The sequence below is a fragment of the Merops nubicus genome, unplaced genomic scaffold, assembly GCF_000691845.1.
Source record: "Merops nubicus isolate BGI_N331 unplaced genomic scaffold, ASM69184v1 scaffold5112, whole genome shotgun sequence".
Classification (NCBI taxonomy): Eukaryota; Metazoa; Chordata; class Aves; order Coraciiformes; family Meropidae; genus Merops; species Merops nubicus.
Window position 1 is genome coordinate 1 of NW_008592718.1, and position 25,694 is coordinate 25,694.

General features: G+C 41.6%; 1 protein-coding gene across 1 annotated transcript; it reads left to right on the forward strand.

Moving 5' to 3' along the window:
* Positions 1-6: 6 nt before the first annotated feature.
* NAA30 (N(alpha)-acetyltransferase 30, NatC catalytic subunit) lies at positions 7-18,528 on the forward strand (the record flags this gene model as incomplete). The annotated part of the gene is made up of 4 exons (XM_008935221.1): positions 7-681; positions 8,134-8,257; positions 10,287-10,342; positions 17,283-18,528. Coding segments are annotated over 4 exons (993 nt in total), but the record flags the coding sequence as incomplete, so codon positions are not given.
* Positions 18,529-25,694: the final 7,166 nt, after the last annotated feature.

Consider the following 25,694-nt stretch of genomic DNA (forward strand, 5'->3'; position numbering starts at 1 on the left):
GGCAAGGGGGGGCCGCAGCAGCAGCACCGCCTCCACCACCACCGCCACCATCCCCCGCACCACAACCACCAGCTCAACGGCCTCATCAGCCCCGAGCTGCGGCACCTGCGGGCCTCCCTCAAGAGCAAGATCCTCGGCTCGGAGGCAGGGGCAGCCCCCGAGGGGCTGGAGAACAAGCGAGCCAGCAAAACAATGGGCTCCGGACAGCAGCAGTCATCGCCCCCGACTACGGCACCGTGCTCGCCCTCCCTCACCAACCACCTCCCTCCCCAGGGAAGGACTGCACCCTCTCCTCCTCCTTCTCCCCCAGCAGCAGCAGCGGCGAGAGGGGACAGGAGCCAGCCTGCTGCCACAGCTACGACTGCTGCTAAGACTGCAGCCCGCAATGGACTGGCAGGAGGGACTGGCTTGGAGGAGGAAGAGCAGGAGGAGGGGGATGAAGGAGGGGAGGAGGAGGAGTCCCTGCTGCTACTCTCCAGGTCCTTAGCAGCAGCTTGCAGTTTGAAAGGCTCGGGAACGGACTCTCAGCCCGAGGAGGACCTAACGATACGATACGTCCGATATGAGTCAGAGCTGCAGATGCCCGATATCATGAGACTGATCACCAAAGATCTGTCTGAACCCTACTCCATTTACACATATAGGTATTTTATCCACAACTGGCCACAACTTTGCTTTTTGGTAAGTGCCAGAGGGGGCAGGGAGGGCAGGAGTTGGGAGTGGTTTGGGGCAGGGGAGGGGAGGTTTAAAGGGTTGGCATTTGTGGAAATACTTCTAATAATATTTTTGTGGATAAGGCCAAGCTTTTTTTGGAAGTCTCTGTCTTTCTAATGAAGTCCCCTTGTGACCTGTGTGTGTGTGAGTAAACCACACACACAAAGTCCCTACATTTTTTCATAGGTGTTGTAAGTGGTGGGAAAAGGGTTTGAGCACAGGACTGGGATCCAGGAATTGAAGGCTTCTAATCTTGAGTTTGACATTGACTTTTGTGACCTTTGGTAGCTTATTTTATCATTCTGTCCGAGGTCCTATGTTTGTATTTCAAAAAGAAAGTACTTCAGTCCACTAGTGTCTCTGCTTAGCAGCTCTTGCACAGTGGGTTTGGAACAAGACTTCAGCATGGGTGGCATATCAACGTTGAGTGATACCTGGAGAGACACTGGGAAAGGTTTTGCAGGTTATTTGATCTGTGAGCCTACTTTGAGAAAGCCAAGCACACCTGTATTGCCCCTTACAGGTGTGACAGTGTATGCAGCACACAGAAACTCTTGTGATTCCTAGATGGTCTTGCTGTGCTAATGAGGTTTTACGTCATTACTAGCTTTACATGGCCAGATCTAGATGGTGACTTGATAGATGTAGGTACTAGAATTACATCACTAGCCTTACATTCTTCCCACCACACTACTGACAAGACTTGATTCAGCTGCCTCCCTGTCTGAAGTGTTCAGTATTTCTCGTGGAAGAATTTATCTCGGTTGCAAAGCATGCTTTTAGGAGGATAAACCCCCCACAGGTATGTGAAACCGAGTTTCAGTTGGCCTGGGGAGCACATGTGGATGGTGGGAGCTTAGCTGTGTTTGATTTACTCGTAGGAGAACTTAGGGCTGGAAAACAGAGGGTTGAGGGGAGCAGATGGCACTTCCTTGCTCAGGTAAACGATGAATTCTCCTCTCTTGATGTTTTAATCAAGGCTGGATGCCTCCCTGAAAGGTGTGATTTAGCCAGAGCCAAGACAGCCTTCAGTTCAGGAGCATCCCTGTAAAATTTTAATAGAGTGTGAGTACAGGGGGTGAGGCTAATGGAATCCAGCTGGCCTCAAGCTTCCTGAATGTTCCTGGTTTAGGGGCTGGTGTAATTTATAGTGGGATTTATATGATTTATAGGAGGATTTCAGAACTATGCCTGTGAAAACCCTGACGAAGGGACTACAGTAGGATTACAGGAAGTTAAGCAAAGCAGTACCTCTGGAACAAAATAGAAATACAAGAATGTTTGAAAAGCTTGTTTGATGCAAAGTCAGGGTTGCCATCATAAGGATGCTGATCAGAGCAGAATGGGATTTTTCAAGCACCAAGCTACATGCCTGACTGATTTACCTCATGCTGAAAGTAAATGCTTGTGAGCCGTGAATATCTGTCCTTTCAGCATCAAGTGTACAGCTGGTGACACCAAGGTAGTGTTGGATGCTGTTCCATCACCATGCATTTGTGTAGACTTTATATCTTTTATTGTTTTTTTTGGCAGGGATTAACTTGAGAGCTTTGTTATGGAAAGAGCAGTGGCAAGTTGTTTGACAGAGCACTAAAAGAGATGATCTCTTAGGAGTGCATTCAAATAATAAGAGAACATTTCAGGAGAAGACTCTAACTTATTTTGTAGTGATAGATTATTTTATTTATTTTATTTAATAGCCTTGAAGAATGAAAAAAACTTTGCTTGAACACTCTGTATTTGCCATTCTTGTTGAAGGCTGGAACTCTGTGTATTTGCCTTCTGTTTGTTTTTTTTTTTTTTTGAAGGCTAGAGCAATGTAAAGTACATAAAACTGCAAAGAAGAATATGTGGCTGTGAATGTCCAAAGCTAGCTGGCTGTTATCTACTTAAATAATTTGAAGGTCTTGCAGTATACTGAGTCAAATGTGATGGCCTTTTTTTTTTTTCGTGGCCAGTTTTAGTATTTTTCAGGTTTGTTTTTTCAGAGGTTGCCTTGAAGGCTTTCTGTTCTATAAAATTTAATTTTTTCCTGCCATTAATGGGTTCCTGAACTGCTTCTACCTAATAAGTCTTTTTAAAATATTTCTCTTCAGCCAGGGACTGCACATTCCAGTTAGCAGGACCAGTGTCAGGGTGGTGGACAGAAGCAGTGTCTTCTCTCACTCAGTCTTTTGTCTCTAATGCCTTGTGGCCTCACACCTTTCTGTTTTCAGGTTATTTTGGTTAGACTGCAGTTTAGTTGTATTTGAAAAAAATCTCTAGGGGTTAAATCAGTTCCTTTACAGAATTTCACCATCACCATTTTTAAAATCTTCCAGTGCATGCTCACCTGCCTTCACTGCACTGTCCTGGGCTCTCTTCCCTTTCTCAGCCTGTCAGGGGAAAGCACTAATGCCATTTAAATTGAAGATGGGATGAGTATTTTCCATAAATTATCAGCAGTTGTCCCTTTTTGATTGTCCCTTGCTGACATTTATTTAGTATGCCATCTTAAACACCCTAATTTTCCTATCTAGCATTTTGGATACCTGACAATGCAGAGCTGCTTTCTGGGGGCACTATTAACATTATTCCTGATGAGAATTATGTCATGGCTTTGAAACTTGCTGAGTTTTTCCTTCCCAAGGTGCACCTTACACTCTAATGGCAGGAGGAGCCAAAAGGGCTGCTTGCTTTTTCTCGCTGACCTCTTCCTGGCTTGTGCCAACCTGCTTGTTCCTCAGATTGAGCCCTCCCAGCACCACCTTGTATTTGTAAGTGTGCCTGTATGTGTTTTAGGGTCAGGTTTCTGTTGGTTTAGGGCTCCAGATATATTCACAGTAGGATCTCTGGGCACTGGTGTGGGTACAAGGGAAGAGGTGAGAATATAGAGCTGGAGGGAAGGCCCAGGACCAACCCTAACCAGTCACTAGCATGCTGTGCTGTGTCAATCACTTCTAACTGTACGCTCAAAAAAGAAGTCCATGATCCACTTTAAAAGGACCTAGAGGTACTAGGAACCTTCAAAACCTGCTCATTTTAACATCAACTTCATCCACATGAACAAACTTCCTGGCTTTGGGGTAACCAGCTGGGAATACCTGGTGACCAGTTCTGATGGATGACACTGTCGCATTGGTGCTCTGACCAGACTCTGGCAGGGTAATCACCTTCTCCTCCACAAACTGCAAGTGTCTGCTCAAACTGGGGTTTCACCTGACATTGGCAGAGCAGTTTACACTGTGTTTTTACTCATTCCCAGGAGCTCTGTCAGCCCAGTTTCTCTTCAGATGACTTACAATACCCCCTTCCTGTGTCATTTTTTTGGCAGAGGAGTGATTACCCTTTGCATCATGTGAAGCATTTTGAAGCATCACTACAGCTCTCTCCCCATATGGATTCTAAATGCATTTGGAAAGCTGGAGCTTCCTTTTAAAGCGTTTTTCCAGCTTCTAGTCTTAGCAGTGTTAAAGTTCTAAAACTTCATTTAGAAACGATTCATTAAATATTCCAGAAAAATTTTCAAAAGACTTCAGCGTGGGAGAGGTGAGCTTAGGAAAGCACCTTCTGTGCCAAAGTTTGGGTAAGACAGGACGTAATGAAAGCAGAGTCCTGGCTGAGTGTTGTAACTTCTATAATTCCCAGTACTGCACCACTCCGCTGCCTTTTAAGAAAAATCTGGAAAAATCTCTGCTTTTATGGAGTAGTTAACTTTGCTAGCTATAGCAGCATTGATAATTTAAACTTTCAGAAGTTTAAAAATAACCTGTTCATTCCATGTAAGTGGTTTTAGATGCATTGTAAATCCTAGATGACTGCAGTTAGGATCTTGTTTTATACTAATACTTTCCCCCTTTTTGTTTAATTGAGGTTTATTCAAGAGTCCAAGCATACTTTGTGTGGAAATTAAGACCTGTAAGACATCATCTTACAGTTTTTCTTCTGTGGTAAACTTGGGGCGTAAAAGAAGAACCAGAAAAGTTAGGACACTGTCTGGGAAGTCTTCCTTGCCTCGTGGCAGGCGTAGGAAGAAACTCTGGAACATCCATTCCCAATTTGCAAACTCTCTGGATTGGGGCTTCTTCTTTGGAGCGGCCATGGTTGCAGATGCAGGCTTGCTGTGCTGCTCTGGGCTCTGGGAAGGCTTCACTGGATGCAGGATGACCCCGAGGAGGTAACAGCAGCCAGCAGGGTTGCTCTGGCAGTGCCCTGGCACGGGAGGGAATCACCCAGGTCCAGTTTCACCGGGTGGAAACGGCGACTTAGTGATTTGCCTGGTGTTGTAAAGGGCTCTGGCTGCACTGCCAGACTTTTGGTTAAAACCATTAGCCTAAATGTGTCTTCTAACAGCATCCAGCAACACCATCGCTGTCTGTGAGCCAGAGGATTCACAGGGAGCTCTTCCTGCGATGCTTTGGGGTGGATTTTGGTGCCTGTGTGAAAAGGAAGCTATGCTGCAGTAGCACAGGTTCTGCTCTATTTGAATGGCAAAATGTTTCTCTTTCAGGGGCTAGCAGCTCATTATAATCTTCTTTAAATTGGAACAAATGTCACAAGATCTGGGTATTAAATGCAGACTCAGACTGTGGCCGGCAGACTTAATGCCATCTCTGCTAATGAAATTAATTCCAATTGTTTATTCTGTGAAAAGTGATGTATTTGCAGATTTACAGATGTTTCTGTGCTAACTCTTCTCGGAATACGTGGTCTCAATATGAAGATATTAAAATCTAGTTTGCTTTAAACATTTAAACTTATTCCTAAGAACAAAGTTGATGCAAATACTGGATTTGAATTCCTGTGTGTTAATCCTGCTAATGACTTACAACTGAAGTAAACCTTGCAGTACTCTGTGGGTTTATAATATATAATAGTAACTTGGGCTGAATTCTATTTGTAGGAACTTGTATGTTTAGAAGTATGCCCAAAAACCTGAAAAGAAAATTTAGCCCTTAATGTCTTTTCATAAATGGTGTTGTGTGGGAACTATTTTTTTTTCTTGCTCCTCTCCACTCTCCCTATTTCAATCCGTTTTTTATTTTCACAGTTCAGACTTCTGCAGGGAGTTAAATTACCAGGTTTTACATCACATTTGGGATTTATTTCCAGCTTTAGGTAAGGTTGGAGAGAAGGAGAAAGTAGAGGAAAGGCAACAAAACCCCTCAAAATTGAGGTGGAAATGCAGCATTCCCTCTGTAAGTGGAACAACTGTAGATCAACTGGCAGACTTACCTGCCTGAAGACAGAGGAACAGATCTAAATGTTTGGGGAACTAGTAACAAAGTCATACTTTATTCAGCTCTCTGGCAGCAGTGGTAAAACCAGTGGGTATTTGCTTCTTTGATCACTGAAACAAAATTCTTTGCTGTTCATTTAGCATTTTAAATATATGATTCATGAACACAACTTTTCCAAAAAGTGCCCTGAACAAGAAAGAGCACAGATGCACAGTGTTTAGAATGTCACCCCTCTTGAAGTGTGTAAAAAGTGTATCTTAAATTTCTGCAGGACTGTTAGGATCAGCAGTTTGCACGTGTTCACTTCAGGGCAAAGCATAACTATAACATGCTAGTTTGTGGTTTGCTTTTTTTTTTTTGTAGTGAGATATAAGATTACATCTAGGTACTCTGCATAATTATAGCAGTGTTTTGAACAGTCTGTTTGGGGATACTCTTTATTTAACTCCCTGGGTTTCTCAGGTCTGAGGTGAGATACAAAACTTGCCTTGGGCCAAGGCTTTGCATACAGAATTTTAGTAGTGTAAATACAGCTTTTCTTTCTATGGCATAAACTGTGTGTTAGAAGGAATGGAAGACTGCTTAGAGGCTGTTTCAGTCCATTTAGGTCATGCAACAGGTTTTGTTCCTTGGTTTAGAAAACACTTGTTTAGATCGTTCAGGGTTGTTCTTGGATACAGCTAAAAATGTATTTTCCTGCCAAATTAAAACTTAGCTATAATTCTGTTTGCCTGATGAACTACATTATGGATGGTAGGATCACACTGATCATAGAGCCTTGGAACTGCAGCTCGTATGTTTTGGGCTGCTTTGTTTCACCTTTGATACAGGTCCTGGTTGACAGCTAACTTGGTTAATAACCCACTCTCTGGGGAGAGGTGTTAAAAGACATTTTTCTTGGGGAGAGGAGGAAAAAAAAAACAAAAACCTGTGTGTCTTCCTGTGATGCGATCTGCTTGAATGACTCTTCTGTCTGTGGGGTCTCAGCCTACAAGTTGTGAATGCTTGGAGCACGTGGAGACTCTGTACACAGCGAGCTTTGGCTTCTGAGGTGGTATGCTCTGAGGCCTGGCGGTGCCAGCTCTGGTGAGTGCTTTTCACCTGGCGTGTCTGACTGGTGTCAGTTTGGATTCTCCAGCAGCGCTTGTGCCACTCGTGCTGCTCTCCCCGGTTCATGGCTACACTGGAGCCCGAGGCGAGTCCCCCCCTGCAGATCCAGGCCTGTCACAGTCTCTGAATCCATTTATACACCCAGATGGACAATATGGAGTTTTTTTTCATGTCTGTCAGTCTTTCCTGAATGACCAGTAATTCATTCTCCCCTTGGACGCTGTCCTGCTCCGCAGCACCGTTCGCTTTCACTGCTACAGGTTATGCCATTAGTCCTCAGGCTGCCTAATCCTTCAGTTAGCATAGGACTTGTTTTTTCCTACACTCTCATCTATTTCATGGTAAAATTTTGGTGAACACAGCAGTTTTGCAAGTGGTTTGATAAGTGTTTGGGGAGGAGGTGGGTTCTTTTCGAGGTCTTTTTCTCCATATTTCAGAGTAACTGCATCTCCTTAACCACGCTCTTTGTGCCGATACCGTTGGGATTGACTGTCAGTGTGTAGCTCTCAACAAATGAAATATCAGAACTGTTAAAATGTGTGCAATTAACAGCGTGCTTTTCCATTTGTTCTTGGGTTTTCATATGACTGAAAATGACAGTTTCTAAAGATTAAGCACAGCAACACTTTTTCTGATCCTTTGTGGTATTGATATTAAAACCAGGCAAAAATTAAGTGTGTTATCTACCACAGCCCTTGTACGTGAGAATTCAGATCACTATGAAACAGGAGTGGAGTTATGTTCCTCTGCAGCAGCTCGTGTGAAAGGGTGATTTATGCCTTAACCTCATCTTTGTGTTGGTTTTTTCCCCCCTCCCCTTTTCTCTCACACCTGTTCTTGCCTGTAGACTGTGGAGTAATAACGTGGATCTCTCCAGGACAATTGTAACTTTATTGGAATGCAATAAAGAAACGAGTACTTTAATGTTATTTATACTTTTGGAGAAGTTTTAAAACTTTAGTTGTTTTTTTTTATAGCTTTATGCAAACAAATTTTGTGTGGCTGTTTCAATTAATGAACTGGTTTACTACTTTTTGGTAGCACTGTAGATCACAAACTGAGAATGCCTACGTGTATGTTTGTCTTTAAGGCCATGGTAGGTGAGGAGTGTGTAGGTGCCATCGTCTGCAAGCTGGATATGCACAAAAAGATGTTCCGCAGAGGTTATATAGCCATGTTAGCAGTGGATTCCAAATACAGAAGAAAAGGAATTGGTAAGAATAGCCTTTTTTTTGTTACTTCTTACTTAAATCCAGTAGTGGGATAACTGTAGCTGTCATAAAGATTTAAGCAAAACTGAACTCGTGGAGGTTTGTCTGTCATCCCTGCTTTACTCGACCACACAAGCTCCCCTGTGGCCTTTTTATTTTGTTGAAAGAACCTGCAGTGCCCTATGAGTTTTACATCTGGGATATGATAAAGCTAAAAAGAAAGGCAATCAGCAGCCCCTTTCCTCTGCCGGTTCCCACTGTCAGATTGCAGCAGGGGGAGATGCTTTGAATTTTCATATGTGCCCTCATCACTGTGTTTCTGTTGTGTTCATTCTGTCTTTTTTTCACTGAACTTATCCCTTGGCTTTCTCCTATGAATTATGCATATATTGGTTGTTGGGGAGAACGTCTGTAGCTCACCATTGTGTTAATAAGTGAAGAAAAGTAGTTGTGTATTGCTACTTGAATGACTGAGCTGAAGATCTGTTTTGCTGGGAAGTTACATGATAAAAGAATTTACTCTTGGCAGGGAGTTTGCCCTCCCTCGTTAATCAGTTTTGCCCTGATGAAGGGATTTTCATTTTAACACCAGTTATCCTACCTGGCTTAATTAAAGATCTGTTCTTATGGAATTTATTTTTTTTTGTGCGTGTTGATGATTGTGAAACTGCAGTTTGTGACATTTTTCACTTAGATGTCAGCTTTAAAGCCTAAAAATGTGCTTCACCACTCGTTCATGCTGAACAGCTCATACTTTTGAAAGAAAAAGAAAATTACTTGCAGTGGAAAAATGTGGTGATACATTGCAGAATGCTACCATTGTTTGGTCTACTCTCCAACAACAACAACAAAAAAGAAACTCAAAAAAACTTGAAGTACAGCGTATTATCGTGACTATTCAAGCATGTGTGGATTTTTTTTTTTTCCTCCAGTACAATTCAGAAGCCATTGTTGGTTTCTGTAGTGGAGCAGAGGGAAGAGAATACTGAGAAATCACTGTCTCTCCTTGCCTTTTAGCTGAGTCATGAAGGAGCTTGCCATAATTTAATTGCAGGTGCTTAGATTCCTAAGTAGATAAGAACTAATGCTGTTGTTATGAAGCTTTCTGCAGGATTTTTCCCTGGCTTTAGTCAGTTCATTAATTTAGAATTTGTATTTAAAGCCCTCCTTACTTTAGCATTCTGTATGTTGACTCTTCCCTACGTTTGCCACCTTGCTGTACCTCAAAGTATGCTGTTAATCTGAAGATCTGTTTTAAATGTAGTACAGTTCTGTCGTACGTTCAGTGAAAATCTGAATTGATTAAAGCTTTGAGAATACTTTAAAACATTCTTTAGATTCCTTGGGGTTTTTTTTTCCTTTTCCTTAGCCTTCTTATGGAAGTGAGATTTATGCAATTTCATTGAACAGCAGTTTTTTCCACTAATAACTTTGAAATCAACTTTCAATTTCACCCCAATTCTACAGACAGGTAGGGATATTACATTTGTAGAACTGTTGGGAAATAGATCAAAAATAATGATGAAGAATTAAATGAATGCTTGACTGAGGGGAAGGGATGGGCTTCAACCATATTATTAGATACTAGCAGATCCCAATGGGAGTGAGCCCCAAGAAAAGTGGTTTCATAAGTTCTGTTGCTAATAGAAGTATTTGTTTTAGTAAGAGGAAATTCCCTTGGAAGATGAATGTCCTTCAAGTACATGCCAGCAGATTTGACTTTAAATTCAACAAAAAGGAATGAATCACATCTTGGAGGGCTATATATAACACTATGTTAAACTTAGAAGCCTGTTTCTAATATCCTTGTGTTAGAAGAATCTTGCACTCAAGCTGAGTCTCTGGATAACTGCACGGATTATTTTCATGTTCTAAATGGAAACTGCAACTTGACTGCAGCTTTTTGTTTGTTTCTTTCTTTCCTCCTTGCTTTCCCTAGGTGTCATGTCATGTAGGTAGCTCACGTTAGTAATATATAAACTATCACCATTTGCACTGCAACTCTTGACACTTACTGAAATCTATATTTCAGGTACAAACTTGGTTAAGAAAGCTATTTATGCTATGGTTGAAGGAGATTGTGATGAGGTAAGATTTTTCTAATCCAAAACTTTCCTAATGTAAATGGTTTGCTTTCTCCTACATGTGGATTCATTTTGCAGGTTTTTCTTCCACAGGACTTTTTTTAGGTGGGAAGTGGGTTGGTAAGAAGCTGCCTTTTTTTAGTATAAAAGGGAAAATAACCTCAAAAAAAACCCTGTGGCACAAATATTAAGAAATTCAGACAATCCTTCTAAGTGCTCAAATTCAGTGTTTCAGGTTTTGTTTTACTTGGCAAAGCTGCCTCAGCCTTCAGTCACAGTCACCTTTTCCTCCAAGGACTCTAGTGTAAGGTGCTCCCGCCCAGTGTACCTTGCCTATTGTGTGCAACACTGCCCTGCTTTCAGGAGAGCCCCAGACACTGGAACAGGACGTGCTGCAGGATTGCAGAATGGGCTTTATTACAGCAAGTCACCAGGCTGTTCTGACAGTGGGTAGCTGTGCTATGTGGCACTGGCAGAACTCTGATTTAGCATGTCAAGGAGAACTTGGAAGGAAAGTGACTCAATCACTGTCACATTTTCTCTGGCCTGTGTGTTATTAGTCTTGCCTTTTGCCAGATTACAGTCCCTATTCTTTTCTATATATGTAGAGCAATTAAGTGTCTTTATGTGCCATGTTTAACCTGTGGGGATCTCTCCCTACATCCATCCTTCTTAATCCAGTTCTCTGTCCCTTTAACTTCCATCTCCTTGGTACAATGCAATTGTTAGCTTGTTCCTGATACGTGAGCACTGTGTCATTTCAGTGTGTCATAGTTAAGGATCCTTTGATCTCCCCATCACCTTGTTTCAGCTGCTTCTCAGCTGTCCTGCTGCAGTGTGGTCGAGCTTCTTACGCAGAACTGCAGGTTTTGTCTCCGGACTTCTGGCACACACTCTGTTTATTTTTCCACATGTTGTTATGCCTCTAGCAGCATCTCTGGCATCTGTTCTGACTCCATTCACTGCTCAAGATGTTTGTTCTTCCCTTCAGATAGATTCCCTCATGCCTCTGTTTATTGGTGTCTTTCCACCTCCCTCTCCAATTTGTGTTGTACTTGGGCAGCCTGGCAGTTCTGTAATTCTTTAAGTTCTCTGTTTCATCTTGTTGCTTCTGTCATCATATGAAATATGTGTCGCTTTAATCTGTTTTATTCCTTGCTACATTGCACTAATAAAAAAGGGGGGGATTCTTTGTGGTTTTTTTTTCTTTTCTGTTGCTTTCCACTATGATCTTGAACTCATTTGCCATTTCTAGAGCAATCAAGATGTTAAAAGATTAAAAAATAATTGTGGAATAGTATTGCACTGCCAGTTCACATTGCAGTGGGAGAACTGAGATGCAGAGAAGTGAATTGCCTGCTGTTGTTAGTCAGTAGTAGAAGTGGATATTTCTGCTCCAGCTACCAGGGTTGAAGTAATTACCATATGATTTCTGAATGTATGTGTGCTGCTTCTCATGTAATTTCATTTCTAAATTGGACTGTCTAACAGGTATGTGCATAATGATCTCTCCTGTGTCTGTCTTTTTTCCTACCCCTGTAATATTAGTCCAAGAGCAGTTCTGACTGTTTTTTATCTTTGTAAAAATGAAATAAATGTGATAAGGGTTGCAGGCTAGTCTGCAGTGAGACCTCATTAAGTCTTAGTCCCAGATTTACCATCTATGGTGCTGTATAAAGGCTTTGTACCAAGTGCAGAGGACATTCATTTTTCAAAGGCTGTTGCCATCCATCTTAATCAAAGGTGCTACAATTCAGGCTCCTCCAAGTGTGTGCTGGATCAGTGCTGCCAGGTTTCAGTTCCACTTTGGAAACTGTGTAACCGTGTTTGTGGGATGATGATTCTGAACTAATTATCCCCTGCTTCTTGGGGGCTTTTTGCATCAGCTGAGCCTCATGCTGGTCTGGAATTTTGAAATGGGGACTTGTTATGTATGTGCATCATGGAATGCAAGCAGAGTCATGTTCCTGACTTTCTACACTGGGTTTTTACAGCCATGGTTGGCAGAATGGTCACTGCCTGTCTGCTTGCTGCCTAGAGCTGATCAAACATGAAGTGATACAGCACAGCAGTTTGTCTTCATGAAGTCTGTAAATAGTTTAGTCATCTCTGCTGCTCTTAAGATATTCTTCTACATCTCTTCATGAAATCAGAAGCATGATGACAATAAAAAGATGCTGCTACTTGACTTAAGATGAACTGCAATTAAAAAAAAAAAAAAGCTCTTTTCTGAAACTTGCTTGGAATAGGATTGTAAACATGTATACACAGCTGTGGGGTCATGAAAAATTTCTGAAGGCTGTTTGGAAACTCTTCACCTCAATCAAATTATGGAACAGATGCAGTAAATGTACTTAATTTTAGGAATTTGTGGCATATAATCTGATAAATGCTTCATATGGTGTGTCACTTTTCAAAGCACCCTAGACTGGACTTTTGAAGGTATCAACGTTGAGTCCTGCAAAATAAAGGATTTATATGACACCATAGATGAAAATCTTAAAAAATCACTACCAGTGTGCTGGCATTTCAAAATAGGCTGCAATGTTTTAATGAGTAAGGATAATTTTTATTTATTTATTTATTTATTTTTTTTCTGTAAGCTCTTGTGGTGGGAATAAACTCAGCCAGGTCTTTGAAACAGGTGATTTACAGTGCAAGCTTCTGTGGTCAGCTGGCAGCCTAAGAGCTGCTTTATGCTCGATGCCATGCTTCAAAGCTGAGAAGCAATATCCTTCCAGCCAGGAGTTGTTTCCTGGCTTGAGGAAGCTGTGGTGTAAGTGAAGAAGTGAATTGGCTGGGCTGGAATCTGTGTGGAGGGGAGGAGCTGGCTGTGGAGCTGGCCATGGCCTACATTAGAATAGAAACGAGGGAAGTGATCTGATGTTGGGGGTGGGTGGCTGAACTAGAAATAACCTTCAAGCCTGAACAAAGTACTTGACAGCATGCTTTAAGCTGGAGTGTCTGGATATAGCATTACAAAACTTGAGGGATCTCTGGGGGTTATTTTATTTTTGTTTTACGTTGGTGACTTTCTCAGGCATTTGATGTTAATGAATTCTAATATTGGGGGTAATGAAGATTTTCAAGATTATAATGGCCTGAATTTCCAATAGGTCAGAGTGATTTAGAATAACTTTATGGGCTGGTTGCACAGAGAATGTGAACTATGGAAATAAATCATGTGAATAGTTTTACTCCCAGCTCCAAAGTTATGAAGAGATTTTTCTTCCAGTGTAAATGAGGAAAGTATGTGCTAACCCCAGCAAGCTGGGTGTCTGTCTGGGTTCTGCACATTTGCCTCACTTGTACTGACAAGCAGTTTCCAATAATTGTACTGCTTAAGACCTGCCTGTGGGACTATGACGTCCCTTAATGACAATTAGAAGACAGGAGTTGTTCATTCATATGTAGGTTTTCCATCTGTAAGCAATGACTGTAATGCATTCATTTTGTGTTACTAAAATAATGTACCATGCAGCTGGTAACTAATCAAAATAAGTAGTAAGTGGGATTTTTAAAGCTTTTTTAGCAAAATGTAGCATGTGAAAAGGAGTTGCAGCTTCTCTTGAGAATTTCCACTGAAACTTTATAGCATGATTTAAAGTGGAATTTTTTGACCACACCAGGACGTGAGTCATTGTAATTTAGTGCCACAAATGCAAAACATTAAATGTGTATATTTTTATATAATTGTATTCAAAATTGTCAAGCTATTGACACCTTAGATTTTTCTTAATACTTTAAACAATTTGTAGATTAAGTATTATATTTTGAGTGCTGCTTTTCTTTAAAAATTAAGGCAGTTATACTGATGAAGGACACTGGACATGCAGCCATAACTGGAGTCTGATGTGCCAGACTTGTAAGAATGGCAGCCTCAGAACATTCTCCATTTGTTTGATTTGGCTGCCTTCATTCTATGACTTGGTTTCTAAACTTGAGTGCAGTTTGAACTGAAGAAGCAGGAAGGCTTTGACCTTGTTATTTTTCTTTGGTTTATGAAAACATAGTATCAAGAAACATTGCACTCCACTCTCACTGTACTGAAAACTGTAGAAGTTTTCTTGCTTCTAAACCCAGTTAAAGTTAGATGGTTGAGATAAAATGTTAGGTTTATGAAATTTAAGGCATGGAGAAAGTAACAGCCTTCAGAAATCTGCAACTTGTGCAGAAAATGCTGTTAAAGCCAGTCAGACCTTCGCTGGTCTCCAGGGGAGGATGTGGTTGTGTTTATTAGAGGATTTAACAGGCATATGTGTGCAACAAAATAGACCCTGGGAGACCAGAAATAGATATAATGATGGAAGGTCTGGCACTTGACTGAAAATCTCACACAGGAAGAGAGGAATCTTTCACAAAATGAAGCTAATGAAACTTGGCTAGAATACGACCGCGGTGCCTGTTTAGGTGATAGAAACGTGTCTTTGAGATCAGCACGTTATGTTGAGATCAGGGAATTAAGTTTTATTGTGCTGAGCCTTCTGTAGAAATACCAGAGCAAATCTCTTGCATTTGCTTTCAAGATGAGCATTCACTCAGGTGGTGGGATTCCAACAAACCTGAATTTCAACTTTAACCACTCCCTTAAATTCAGTGATCTGCAGCGTTACAAGTCTTTGAGCATTGAAAGGTCTTTGAGCTTGCAGTTAAATACAGACTTGTTCTATCACTCTGCCAGGTTGCTAAACTTCTCTGAGAGTGAATACCTTTTGTAGCTAAGAATTCAAAAAATAGTCTCCTGCCCTGTGGATTTACGTGGGTCAGATTTCCTCTTTAGCATAATGCTTTGTTTGAATTTGAATTAAGAAGCTGTATGGTGTGCATAATTGTATAGGAACTAGCACAGTTTTTCCCCAGGAAAACTATTGTGCTTCCATAATTTGTTATAAATTAATAGTTATCCCTTTCAGTGGGTTAAGGATATTGAGAATACTTGATCAAGTCACAAGACTTGGTAGTAGTATTCTGTGAGGTGTCAGCTAGAGAAATTCAACCTCTAATTCTTGATGTAAGACTAAGAATTTAATTAGGTTGTCTTAAGTGCACAGGTACAACAGACTGTTCTGCTGTAATTTAAGAACTCAGAGTATTAATATTTTAATGTGTGACTCTTAGTTCCTTTTCAGAAAACAAATGACTCCTAAATCTTACGTTTTTCATTGGGTTGTTAGCCCCAGGTTTACTATTCTTTCAACATTCTTACACTGAGAAGTGTAGGAGGAATTATCCATTGGAATGTGGTTAGAGCGGCTTGAAACTTGAGTAATGGTCAAATATGTACATGAAATGGATTTTTAAATCCTATGGAAGGTGACCAGGCTAGCTGCTGGCTGCGTCTCTCTTTTACACTGGCTTATCTGCTCCTCAGACTGCAGAAACCAAACCCAGTGGAGAGAAGTGCAAAGGGTTTCCTAACAGGTTGCTTTTAGAAGTAGCTCAGCAACAGGGCTGGTGAACTGGCAGAAGAGGTGAGGAAGGAAATGTGTGCCTGAAGGCAGTGGGGTCTTAGATTCATAAAGTAGATTGACTTAAACTGCTCTACAAATACAGGGTGATATTTTGTTCCTGGTTTGGGGGGAGTGGAAAGGATGTTAACCAGTTTCCCTGCTTTTTATTGGAAGAAAAAGGCTTTGAGGTGGAGTAGGTGACTTTTTTTTTTTTTTTTCATTTGGACAGTTTTATGTCTATAATTTTAACTACACATTGGGTATCAAGTGCTGGTTTAGAAATAGCCCTTAGTGGACTTAGCTCCAGCCGTGAGCTCTGGTTTGCTGCAGAAATTGCTTAGGCTGTATTTTCATTGTATGGTCCTACAGTGTCCATTGGCTCTTGTTTAATATCTGAACCTACATTGTCATGGGACTGTATGCAGTCTAGTCAGCTTATCAGTTCAGCCTGTGGTCTTGCACAACCACCATCTGTCCTCAGTAGCAGAATCCTTAAACAATCGAGTTGGGCAACAGTAAAGAGGCAAAACTTTTATTTTTGAAGAAATTCTTGTGTGGAGGGGGCACAGAGTTTACCAGCTATGGCTGAGCTCTGTTCTGTGCCTTCAGAGAAAAGAGGGGAAAACAGTTCAGAGGAACACACTTCAGCAGTTCTGCAGTTAACTTCTGGTTAATGCTTGCCTGTGCTTGAGACATTTGGGACAATTTTGAGTCTTTGCTTAATCTGGATTCCTCTTACACTCAGGTCTGGTCTGAGCTGTTAGTGAGAGGTCTTCTGCAGCTAGGGTCCTATCAACCCAGGGGAAAAAGAAAAAGCTGCTTTTTCTTCCAGGTCTGCACTCTGGTTTGAGCTTGGTATACTTGCTGAGCACAAATATTTGTTGCAAACATGGGGTTTGACAGATAATTGTAGAAAGCTGGAGCCTGTATTATGTCTAAATCAATTAATTAGAGGTCAAAGATATTAAATGACTAAAGAAAACCTCATGTGCCAAGTTCTTGTGACATGCAAAAGTTCAGTGGCTCATTCAAAATTCCAAGTATGTTTTGGACCCTGACCAACTGTTTGATAGGTTGTGTTTGGGGTTTTTTGGGAGTTGTTTTTTGTATGTGTGTGTGTGTGTTTGATTTTTAGGAGGTGGGGTGGTGGTGGTGCTGGGGGGGTTCTTTGGTATTTTGTTTGGTGTTTTCCTAGCTATTTGTTTTTTCCCAAACTATTAGGTAATGAGTTGAAATACTCTTTACAGCAAAGACAATCTTTATGTGAATGAAACTTGTTTACAATTGCAATTGTTGGCTAACTGCTATTTTTTTTTTTTTTAAATGGTGGGAATAGGGAGGGATTGTTTGAATAAACCAGGACAAGAAGAAATTAATTCCACTCATCGCTAATAAATTAACTTTAAAATAAAAACTTTGAGATTGTTTCAACAGCCATGTAATTGCAACTGCTCTAACACAATACGACTCTTCTTTCTTTTTTTTTCTTTAAAGGTTGTATTGGAAACAGAAATCACAAATAAGTCTGCTTTGAAACTTTATGAAAACCTCGGGTTTGTGCGAGACAAGAGGCTGTTCAGATACTATTTAAACGGAGTCGATGCACTGCGCCTGAAACTGTGGCTGCGTTAGGAGAGACCACCCCATTGAGCAACTGACGCCCCAGCAGCAGAGTTGTCCCTTGCATGCAATGCAATTTGCAGAGAATTGCTTTGCAGGAGGACCTGGTAATCCCCACGCAGCTCTTTCTGTCAGTGTCTCATTGAGTGTCGCACATACTCGTTGCACTTTGGCATGGCGCGTTTGTTCTGAATTAAACCCGAGCCTTTCAGGCTTCCCAGTTCCTTTTGGTACCAGGAGGATGTGCCAGTTTATAGCCAAGATATGTTCATTCATTTACAAGTCTACTGACTGTATTACACACACACAGTGAACATTTTATCAGAGAACCTGTACGTGGAACAACGCGACTTTTGGTTCCAGAAAAAAAAACACAAAAAAAGCCAATGTAGATTGTAAAATTCTATAAGTATACTAACATTTCATACAAAAAAAAAAAAAAAATTGCCATAGTTTTCTGGGAAAAGGCTTCAATTTTAGGTTTTATTTTTCAATATTGAATTTTTCCATTCTTAAATATTGGTACCTCAGTGATTAGTGAATGAAAAAAAATGTATTGTAGGGTGGGGTGTGTGTTACAATGAGTAACAGTAACAATTAAATTGCGTCTGCCAGTGCCTGTATAGATAAGTATAATTGTCTTCACCTCTCAGTTTGGAGTGCATGCTTTTATTCTTTTACTTTCTTCAATTGTCTTTGCAAGAACAATTTCTGCTTTTATTTAAATTCTGGTTTTGATAATAAATTATTTCAGATTTTTATAATTTGGATACTTCTCCCAAACGAGGGTTTTGGAAGGCCCTTCTTTTCTTATAGCAAGAAGTGTAAGCTATTTTGAAAACCTGGAGTAGCTGCTAAAAGAGAACCTGATGCCACCAGGAAATCTCTGCTGGTTTTGGATGCACTTTTTTCGTTAAAAGAGCGAGGGACTTTTAAAAGAAGATATAGAAAATTAATGTAAATTGGTATGATTTTATTTAATCAAATTATTGCTAGAAGCTCTGAAAAACAGCTATTTTAAGATAGTTGGAACAATTTTTTTTTTTCTCTCAGATTGCTTTTCTTCGGTGTTCTAAAATGCTTCAATCTTTGGTTCTTGGTCTTGGAAATAAATTTCAAGGTGTATTGTATCCATTTTTCAGCTGCTCTCATTTTCTCTAAACTTCCATGAGCTAATTTATTGGGGGATTTTTTTCCCTTCAAAATCAAAGCAGCGGGGAAGGACTTTTCTCTCTCTTTCTCCCTCTTTCTCACATTCACTCTTGCTCTGTTTTCCTCTGTTTTATTCTTTTCCCCTTCTTTAATTGGGCTTACATAGGTTTTTACCAATACCCATCAATTTTTTTCAGTAATTACAGTGTCTAGGCTTACCTTGTTCAGTGTGATTATATAGCCCAGGTCTAAATCAGTTTGTTTTTTTTTTTTTTTCACTGTGAGGGGTTAAAAAAAAAAAACAGGAGTATTAGCTGACTTGTGGAAGACCCTATGAAATCTGTGAAAAAGGATGAACTCTCAGTGAATCCGCTCTTCTGTAGTTGAGCATATTCTTCAGGTTTGCCTTACTACACTTTTTTTTTTTTTTTTTTTTTTTTTAGGGTTTGGTTTGAGTCATGGGCTTTTGTTTTTGTTTTTGCTAATTACTGTACATTTAAAAACAAAACCAACAAAACCCCTACCTCCAGTATCATTTGGAAAAGGCCCTGTGCAGGAAAACTGGATTTTAAGGAAAGCCTTATTTTGCACAGACCGATTGCACATGGTGATGGGCATTTCTTACCATGTACAAATTATGAGTTGTATTTGAAAAATAAAGATTTTTAATGGAAATTGGCCCTTCTGAGTTTTCTGCTTGTAGACGACATTTGTGCTTTCCAGGGGGTTTGTTCCCCCCAGTAAAGAAAACTCATTTAAAATGGTGCCCGAGCCTTATTGAGAGGACACGTTCGAGTCCAGCAGAAAGCCCATGTGTTGCCACTGCTGCCTCGTGGCACCATAAAACCTTTTGCCCACGTTATCCCTCAGGTTTGCCAGTTGTTCTGGGGCAGCTTTTCAGGAGGTTTCGTTCAGGCTTAAGACGTTGATGGTGTTAAGTCAGTCGGAAGAGATCCCCCAGATTTCTCTCAAAGGTGTTGCGGTGGTGACTTCTCTGGCTTGCTTGAACTAAGGAGACAGATCCAGGAGGTTTCAGACCTTGTCAGCAGCTGTTGGACTTGTATCACAAACTGCAAACCAGGCTATCTTGTGTGTCTGCTGATGCTTTAAAAAACGGAAAAGCCAGACAGGCAAGTTTTCTATGGGTTAATATTTAAGCCACGGGTGTCTTCAGATTCAAAAGCTGACTTAGAAGTGGTCTGGAATCGCTTTTGATGAAGGCACTTGACAAAAGCAGTGCTGAGCACACTTCAAATACAATTCTGTTTGTCTGTTGTAAGAAGCAGTCGTCGCCATGCACGCTCTGAGAACGCTGAGCAAAATAGGTGCCCCTTCCTTGCCAAAGAGCACGTCGCCAGAAGGGTTCTGCTCGTGCTGCTGTGTAACACACAGGAAGAGACTGAAGCTGTAGATGTTGGTTCACATTGAAAGGAACAGATTTGTTCTTGCTGTTGCTTGGGATTTTTCTTTTTGTAAAGAGATGACAACAGGTTTTCAAAAGAAAAGTTGGTTATTTCTCATGTCTGTTGCTAAAACACAGTCCTCCCCCCTCAATCTAAGGAGTCAGTCACTCCTGTGTTAAATTTGCCCCAGTATTGCTGTTGGCTGACATGTCAGTGTGGGTGTTTGCATTATATCGTTGGGTGTTCTTTTATTTCAGAATCCATCAGGTTCAACATCTTCAAGGGAAGTAGGCATCATCTAATTGGCATTGCGTAGAACTTCACCAACTATTTTTCAGGGCACTGCAAGACTGGGTGCTGTGTTAAGAAAAACTGTCAGGTCTTGTATAAACATTACAACCTATATTGGAGTTCAGGTGTCAGGTGGGCATCTCTGAAAATATCAAGTGTATCTCAAAATACTGGACTGCTGTTTCGAGTGGATTATATTCTTCTGTCCCTTTATCCTTTTTGATGAGAACAAAAACAGTGGGGTTATGAAATGTACAAGCTGTCTAAATACAATGCAGTCAAATAAATGGTTAAGTTGTTTATCTATTTCCTTTTGAATGGAAATGTTCTAATGATTGCTTTGCTTTGTCCCCAAAACACGAACATGTGTTTGTTCTCCAGAGAGAAGAGTGGAAACATTTTTGCAGGAGTTTGTTGCTGGTTGATTTTTCATTTTCATGCCTGTGTTGGAAGCATTTTAAATAGCATTTATATGAACATCAGAGTCATAGCTGAACTAAAATGGATCCTTTTTGTGTGTCTGTTAAGTCATGACTCATGCAGTCATTCTGGGCTTTCCTGGGAGATAAAGGAGTGTGGGGTGATAGTATTTCAGTTGTAATAAGAATATTGAGGACTGCTTGCAGCCCTTGCAAATCTGAGAACTCTCTCTTCAAAGTGCATGGGGGAGCCTGTGGATTTTTAAAATCCTCTCTGTGCTTTATTCTCTCTACAGTGATGTTTGGGCTTCTCAAACTTTCTGAGGATTTCCCAGCAGGTGTTGTTGCCCACCACTGCACATTTTAAGGGTCTGTGACTTCTTTAAATCTGCAGTGCAGGGAAACCTCGAGCTATGACTTGTCCAGGGGAGAAGGAGATACCTGCAGGTGTGCAGAAAGGTGAGGCTTTGCTCCTTCCCTTCCTCTCTGGCTCCTTGTAGGGAAGACAGGACTATGACTTTAGATTTATGTTAAATTTCAGCATTTTCCTGCCTTATAACCAGAATAACTCCCTGAACTTTTAGCCATTGCCTTGTAGGTGGCTGGAACAATTGATCTTCAGGTGAGAGACATGGATTTAAATTCCACTATTGCATCCACAAGAATTTGCATCCTGGACCTAAAAAATTCTCCAATGAGCCCAAAGAGCAACCAGAAAAATTATCCAAAATAGTTTTTTGACATTTTCAGATGGAAATTTTTCCTGTTTTCTTCCACCAGCTAATACCTTGAGGTTTTAGAATTTTTTTTTTTTTTTTTTTTTTTTTTACAAGAAAGGATGCAAAAGCAGGAAAATAAGTTCAGCTGAAGTGAATGTGTCTCTCAGTGTTGGAGAGTGGGAGAAGCTGGGAAAAAGTTTTAGCTAAAGATGAATAGGGCAGTGTAACAGGAATGGGTTTCTGAGATCTTGTTTCTGTCTTGTGAGAAGATACAAACACACAAAAACCCTGAAGCAGCAGGTGGTAAAACACCAGTGAAGATGAAGGTTGAAGAAGTAGGTGACTGGGCAGCTTTATTAAGGTATGAAAGCTTTATGCAAAGCTAAAGTTAATGATATTATAAAGGAGGGGGCCAAAATTGTTGGTGATGCAACCCCCTTCAGCTAGCTCTTGGCAAATAGGTGTTGTGTCCACGTGAACACACTCCTTTCCCTGAGTAGTTTAGAGCAGACAACTAATTGAACACTCTTGTGTTGCCACGGCTCCCTCCCCAGGGGTGGTTGTGCTGGAAAAGGCTCTTAGTCTAAATCAAAATTAGTCTTTAATATAGGAAAGAATAAACAAATGAGCTCTCTGAGTCTGCTGAAAGTGGTTGATGTGTCACTTCTGCATGGTGCTAAGTGTGCTTCAGCCTCGTTGACTCCCAGGGTAAGGGCTTGCTGGAGGAGCTAATGGCATTCAGAAGAAAACCAGCTGCTCTTCAGCCAAATTAAGGCTGTCCTCTCTCATCTCCCTTCCCTGTGCAGTGACATGCTGATCTGAGACTCCTGGTGCCTTCCAGGCTGGTTCAAGCGTCCAAAGGGGCCTTTGCCTAATAGAGGGCTTGCCCCGTCCTTGGCTAATGCTGCTCTTCAGTGATAAAATTCACCAGAAAATGTGATTTATCCCGCTATTTCTGCCCCTCCCCTTTCTTTTCTTTTTACACAGATGACTCGGTCCAAGATCCTTTGGTTGCCTTGGGTCTGAAGTCTCTCTCGTGGGCTGTCACAGAGTGAATTTTTACTGCTCTAAACTGATCTGCTTGGGGATGAGTGAGCTGGGATGTCTAAAACATAAACACCCTCAAAACTGTAAATAAACTGGGAAGTGGTTCAAGCCACAGTCGGAGTCCTTTCCTGCAAAATGCTGAGGTTTTTATCTTGCTATCTGAAAGTGACATTCAAAAGATGGCTCTCTTGGGGCCAGAGAAGAAGTTCTTCATTACAGAAAACAGGGCTGTGTATGATTAAAAGGAGAGAGTGTTCTCCTAGAGGTTTTTTTTTGTTTTATTGAAGTGAAAATTGAAAAGCTGGCAATCTCTGGGCTGTTGGTGAAGCAACGATCACTGGAATGGTTTCATCCCTAAGCTGACAAATGGAAAGTGTAGGAGGCATCTGCAGAGGTGCCACCTTGCATTGGGCAGAGTTCTACATAGTCTCAGTCTATCAAATCCTCTACCTTATCAAAACACACCAAAAATGCACTTATGGAAATGTAGAACTTCAATTTTGGCTCTGTCCATGTAGAAATAGCTTGTTTTTATCTCTCAGCAGGCATCCTGTAGTTCTCTGTGAGGTTGTTTTGCAGTAAACCCTGTGTTCTTGGAAAGTCCTGTGGAAGAAGTGTGCCCCGAAAACTTTTCCAGCAGCAAAAAAAAAAAGGAATGTTTTGAAAGCTACAGAAAGAGCCTTTTCTCTTCCACAGGTCCTGGGAGGGACTTCTGGTTTTTGCTCACCAGCTAAAGAGCTGAGTAAATTCTTCCAACCATGGAAATAAAAATCAAAATATTTGGAAAAACATTTTTAAAATATCTTTTTAAAGATCTTCTGCCAGCTTCAGCTCTCCTCGAATCCTGTTTGAGCTTCAACCTGTCCTAACACTGAAACAGCATATTACTGACAGTAAGTTTTCATTGGTAAATAGTTTCCAGGGAGATTTAATTTAAGCTGTGAATTTCTGATCCGTGAAATTCAAATGTCATTTTTTGAGGTTTCTTTCAATTGTATCTTGCCCCAAAACTAGATTCTGGGAGTGTGCATCAGCAATCTGGCAGCATTGCTGGGGCTGCTTTGCACTGAGCTGCCTCTGAAGCATTCCTGGTGGTCTTGGGGTGCTTTGGGAAGCTCTCCCTGGTGCCAGGTAGGGCAGTGGCCCTGCAGAGGAGGCACAGAGCCCTCGCCTCACCTCACCCACGTGCAAAGAGCACGGCACAGTTGTGTGTTCACCCAGGTGCAGCCAGCAGTGCACAGCTATTGTAGGGCAGGTTTGGAAAGAGCTGCAGTCCACAGATGGGGAGAGAAAGGAAACTGAGGCAGGAGACTCTGTGCTGGCATCCTTTGGGAATGACAAATTCTGGAAACCACAAGTGCTGCTGCTCTGGTGGTGAGTGGTGTCATCATCCCTTGGAGAATGTCTGAGTCCCATCAGATGGAAGGCTTGGGAGGCACCGTGGGTGTCTATCCCCAGGAAGCCAGCAATCCTCATCCTCTGTGCTTTTCTTCCCTCTGTACAAGAAAGGGTTACTTCAGCTAGCATTAGCCTCCTGAAAACACCAGACCCTGCACTTGGTGGGGGAAATGCATGAAAAACCAGCAAGAATTTGGTCTGGGAGTTACCCTTTGTCGGTGCTCGGTTATTCCAGGAGCCTGATCCCAGGGACTTGTGCCAAAGCAGTGTTTGCTGGGGACTTTAGGCAACCACAGAGAATAATCCTGCTCCTGACACAGGATGGGGCCTCTGACTCCTGTGACTCAGCTGAGGCTTGAGGTTAGACCACCCCACTTCACCATTCTTTCATGGTCACCTGAAACAGCAGCTACATCAGAAGCTGTCTCAGCCTGGGCAGCTCTGAAACCTTTCTGGGGCAGGATACAGCCTTAGTTGGCACTTCTAAAGCCCTGCTGCCCATCACAGCCATCCTGGCTGTAACCTGCTTGGGGACACTGCTCCCTCTTACCCAGCACTGAGAGCAGAGGGATCCCCTGGACAGGAAACTACAGGTACCTGCAGGTATTTGGGGCATTTTCCCTATTTCTTGCTGTTATCCAGCAAGAAGTATGGAGCAGAAGTAGGTATGGAGAGTAGGGTTGGTCTCAAAAGGCTGTGTGAAAAATAATGTGAAGGTGGGTAAAAAGGAAAGTTGGGTGGGTTGTTTTCACCATATCAGGTGTAGATAAATGTACAGATCCTCATAATGGGAAGTCAAATGTTTAGTAATTTACTAAAACCTGAGGCTATGCAGGAGTTGGGGGGTGCTCACAGCCCTCTTTTTCCATAGACTGGCCCAAATTGCTTAGAAATGAATAGAAAAATGCTGTTTTTCTTTTAAATGTAGAGGCTATGGGGAAGTTGGAGCTCTCAGTGCAGTGCATTCGCTTATCTCACTGCTTGGCTCACTGCAAGGCACAAGTTGATTTTCAAGCTGTTCATTACCATGGGTCTGCCTGATGACTTGGGTTGATTTAGGCTTCTCTGACTCCTCCAACCACAAGCACACCAACCTCAATTTGGCTGTAAATACCTGGATACAAGGCTGGGGACTTCAGACTTCTCCACATCCTTGCTCTGAATTTGTGGTGGTCACTCAAAAAGCTCGGGATACAGACCCCATATGAAGGATTCCTCCTTTCAAAAGAAAAATGGTTCATTCAGAGTATCCACTTTTCACTCCATGTTAACATCTGGGCACCTTTTAAAGACAAAATTTACTGCAGTTTGAGATTTTTTTCCCCTTGTAAAAGGCTCTGTAAAAGCTTCCAACTGCTTTACAGTCTACTGGCTCCTACTGCTGTGCCCCACACGGCTCTATCTACTTTGACAAGTCTTAGTGGGCTGCTTTCTGAAGATCTGGAGTATCTACAGTGTGTCTGGATTCTGCTGGGAGTCTGCTCCACTGCTGCCTGCACAATCCAGCTCGGCTCTTAGGTGAATAATCAGCAGCAGCCACTGGGGCTTGCTGGCGTGACTGATAAGAGCTTTACATAGAAATGAGGCAAAAGAAGGGTGGAATACACAGCTCTAATCTCTCTCCCTGGTTTTTAACAGGAAATAAGAGGAAAAGCAGGTAGACAAGGCTGTGCCAATGGGTAAAGCAGGACCACAGGGCAGAGGATGGAGAGCAAGGACACACGAGTCCCGTATTTTCACATTTTACACACCAGGGTTAAACCAAACCTGGTTAAATAGATGCTTCCTTGACAGCAAGTGCTTGGTTACCCACCTCAAATTACCCCCCCCCCCCCCCACCGCGGGGGGGGCGCAGGG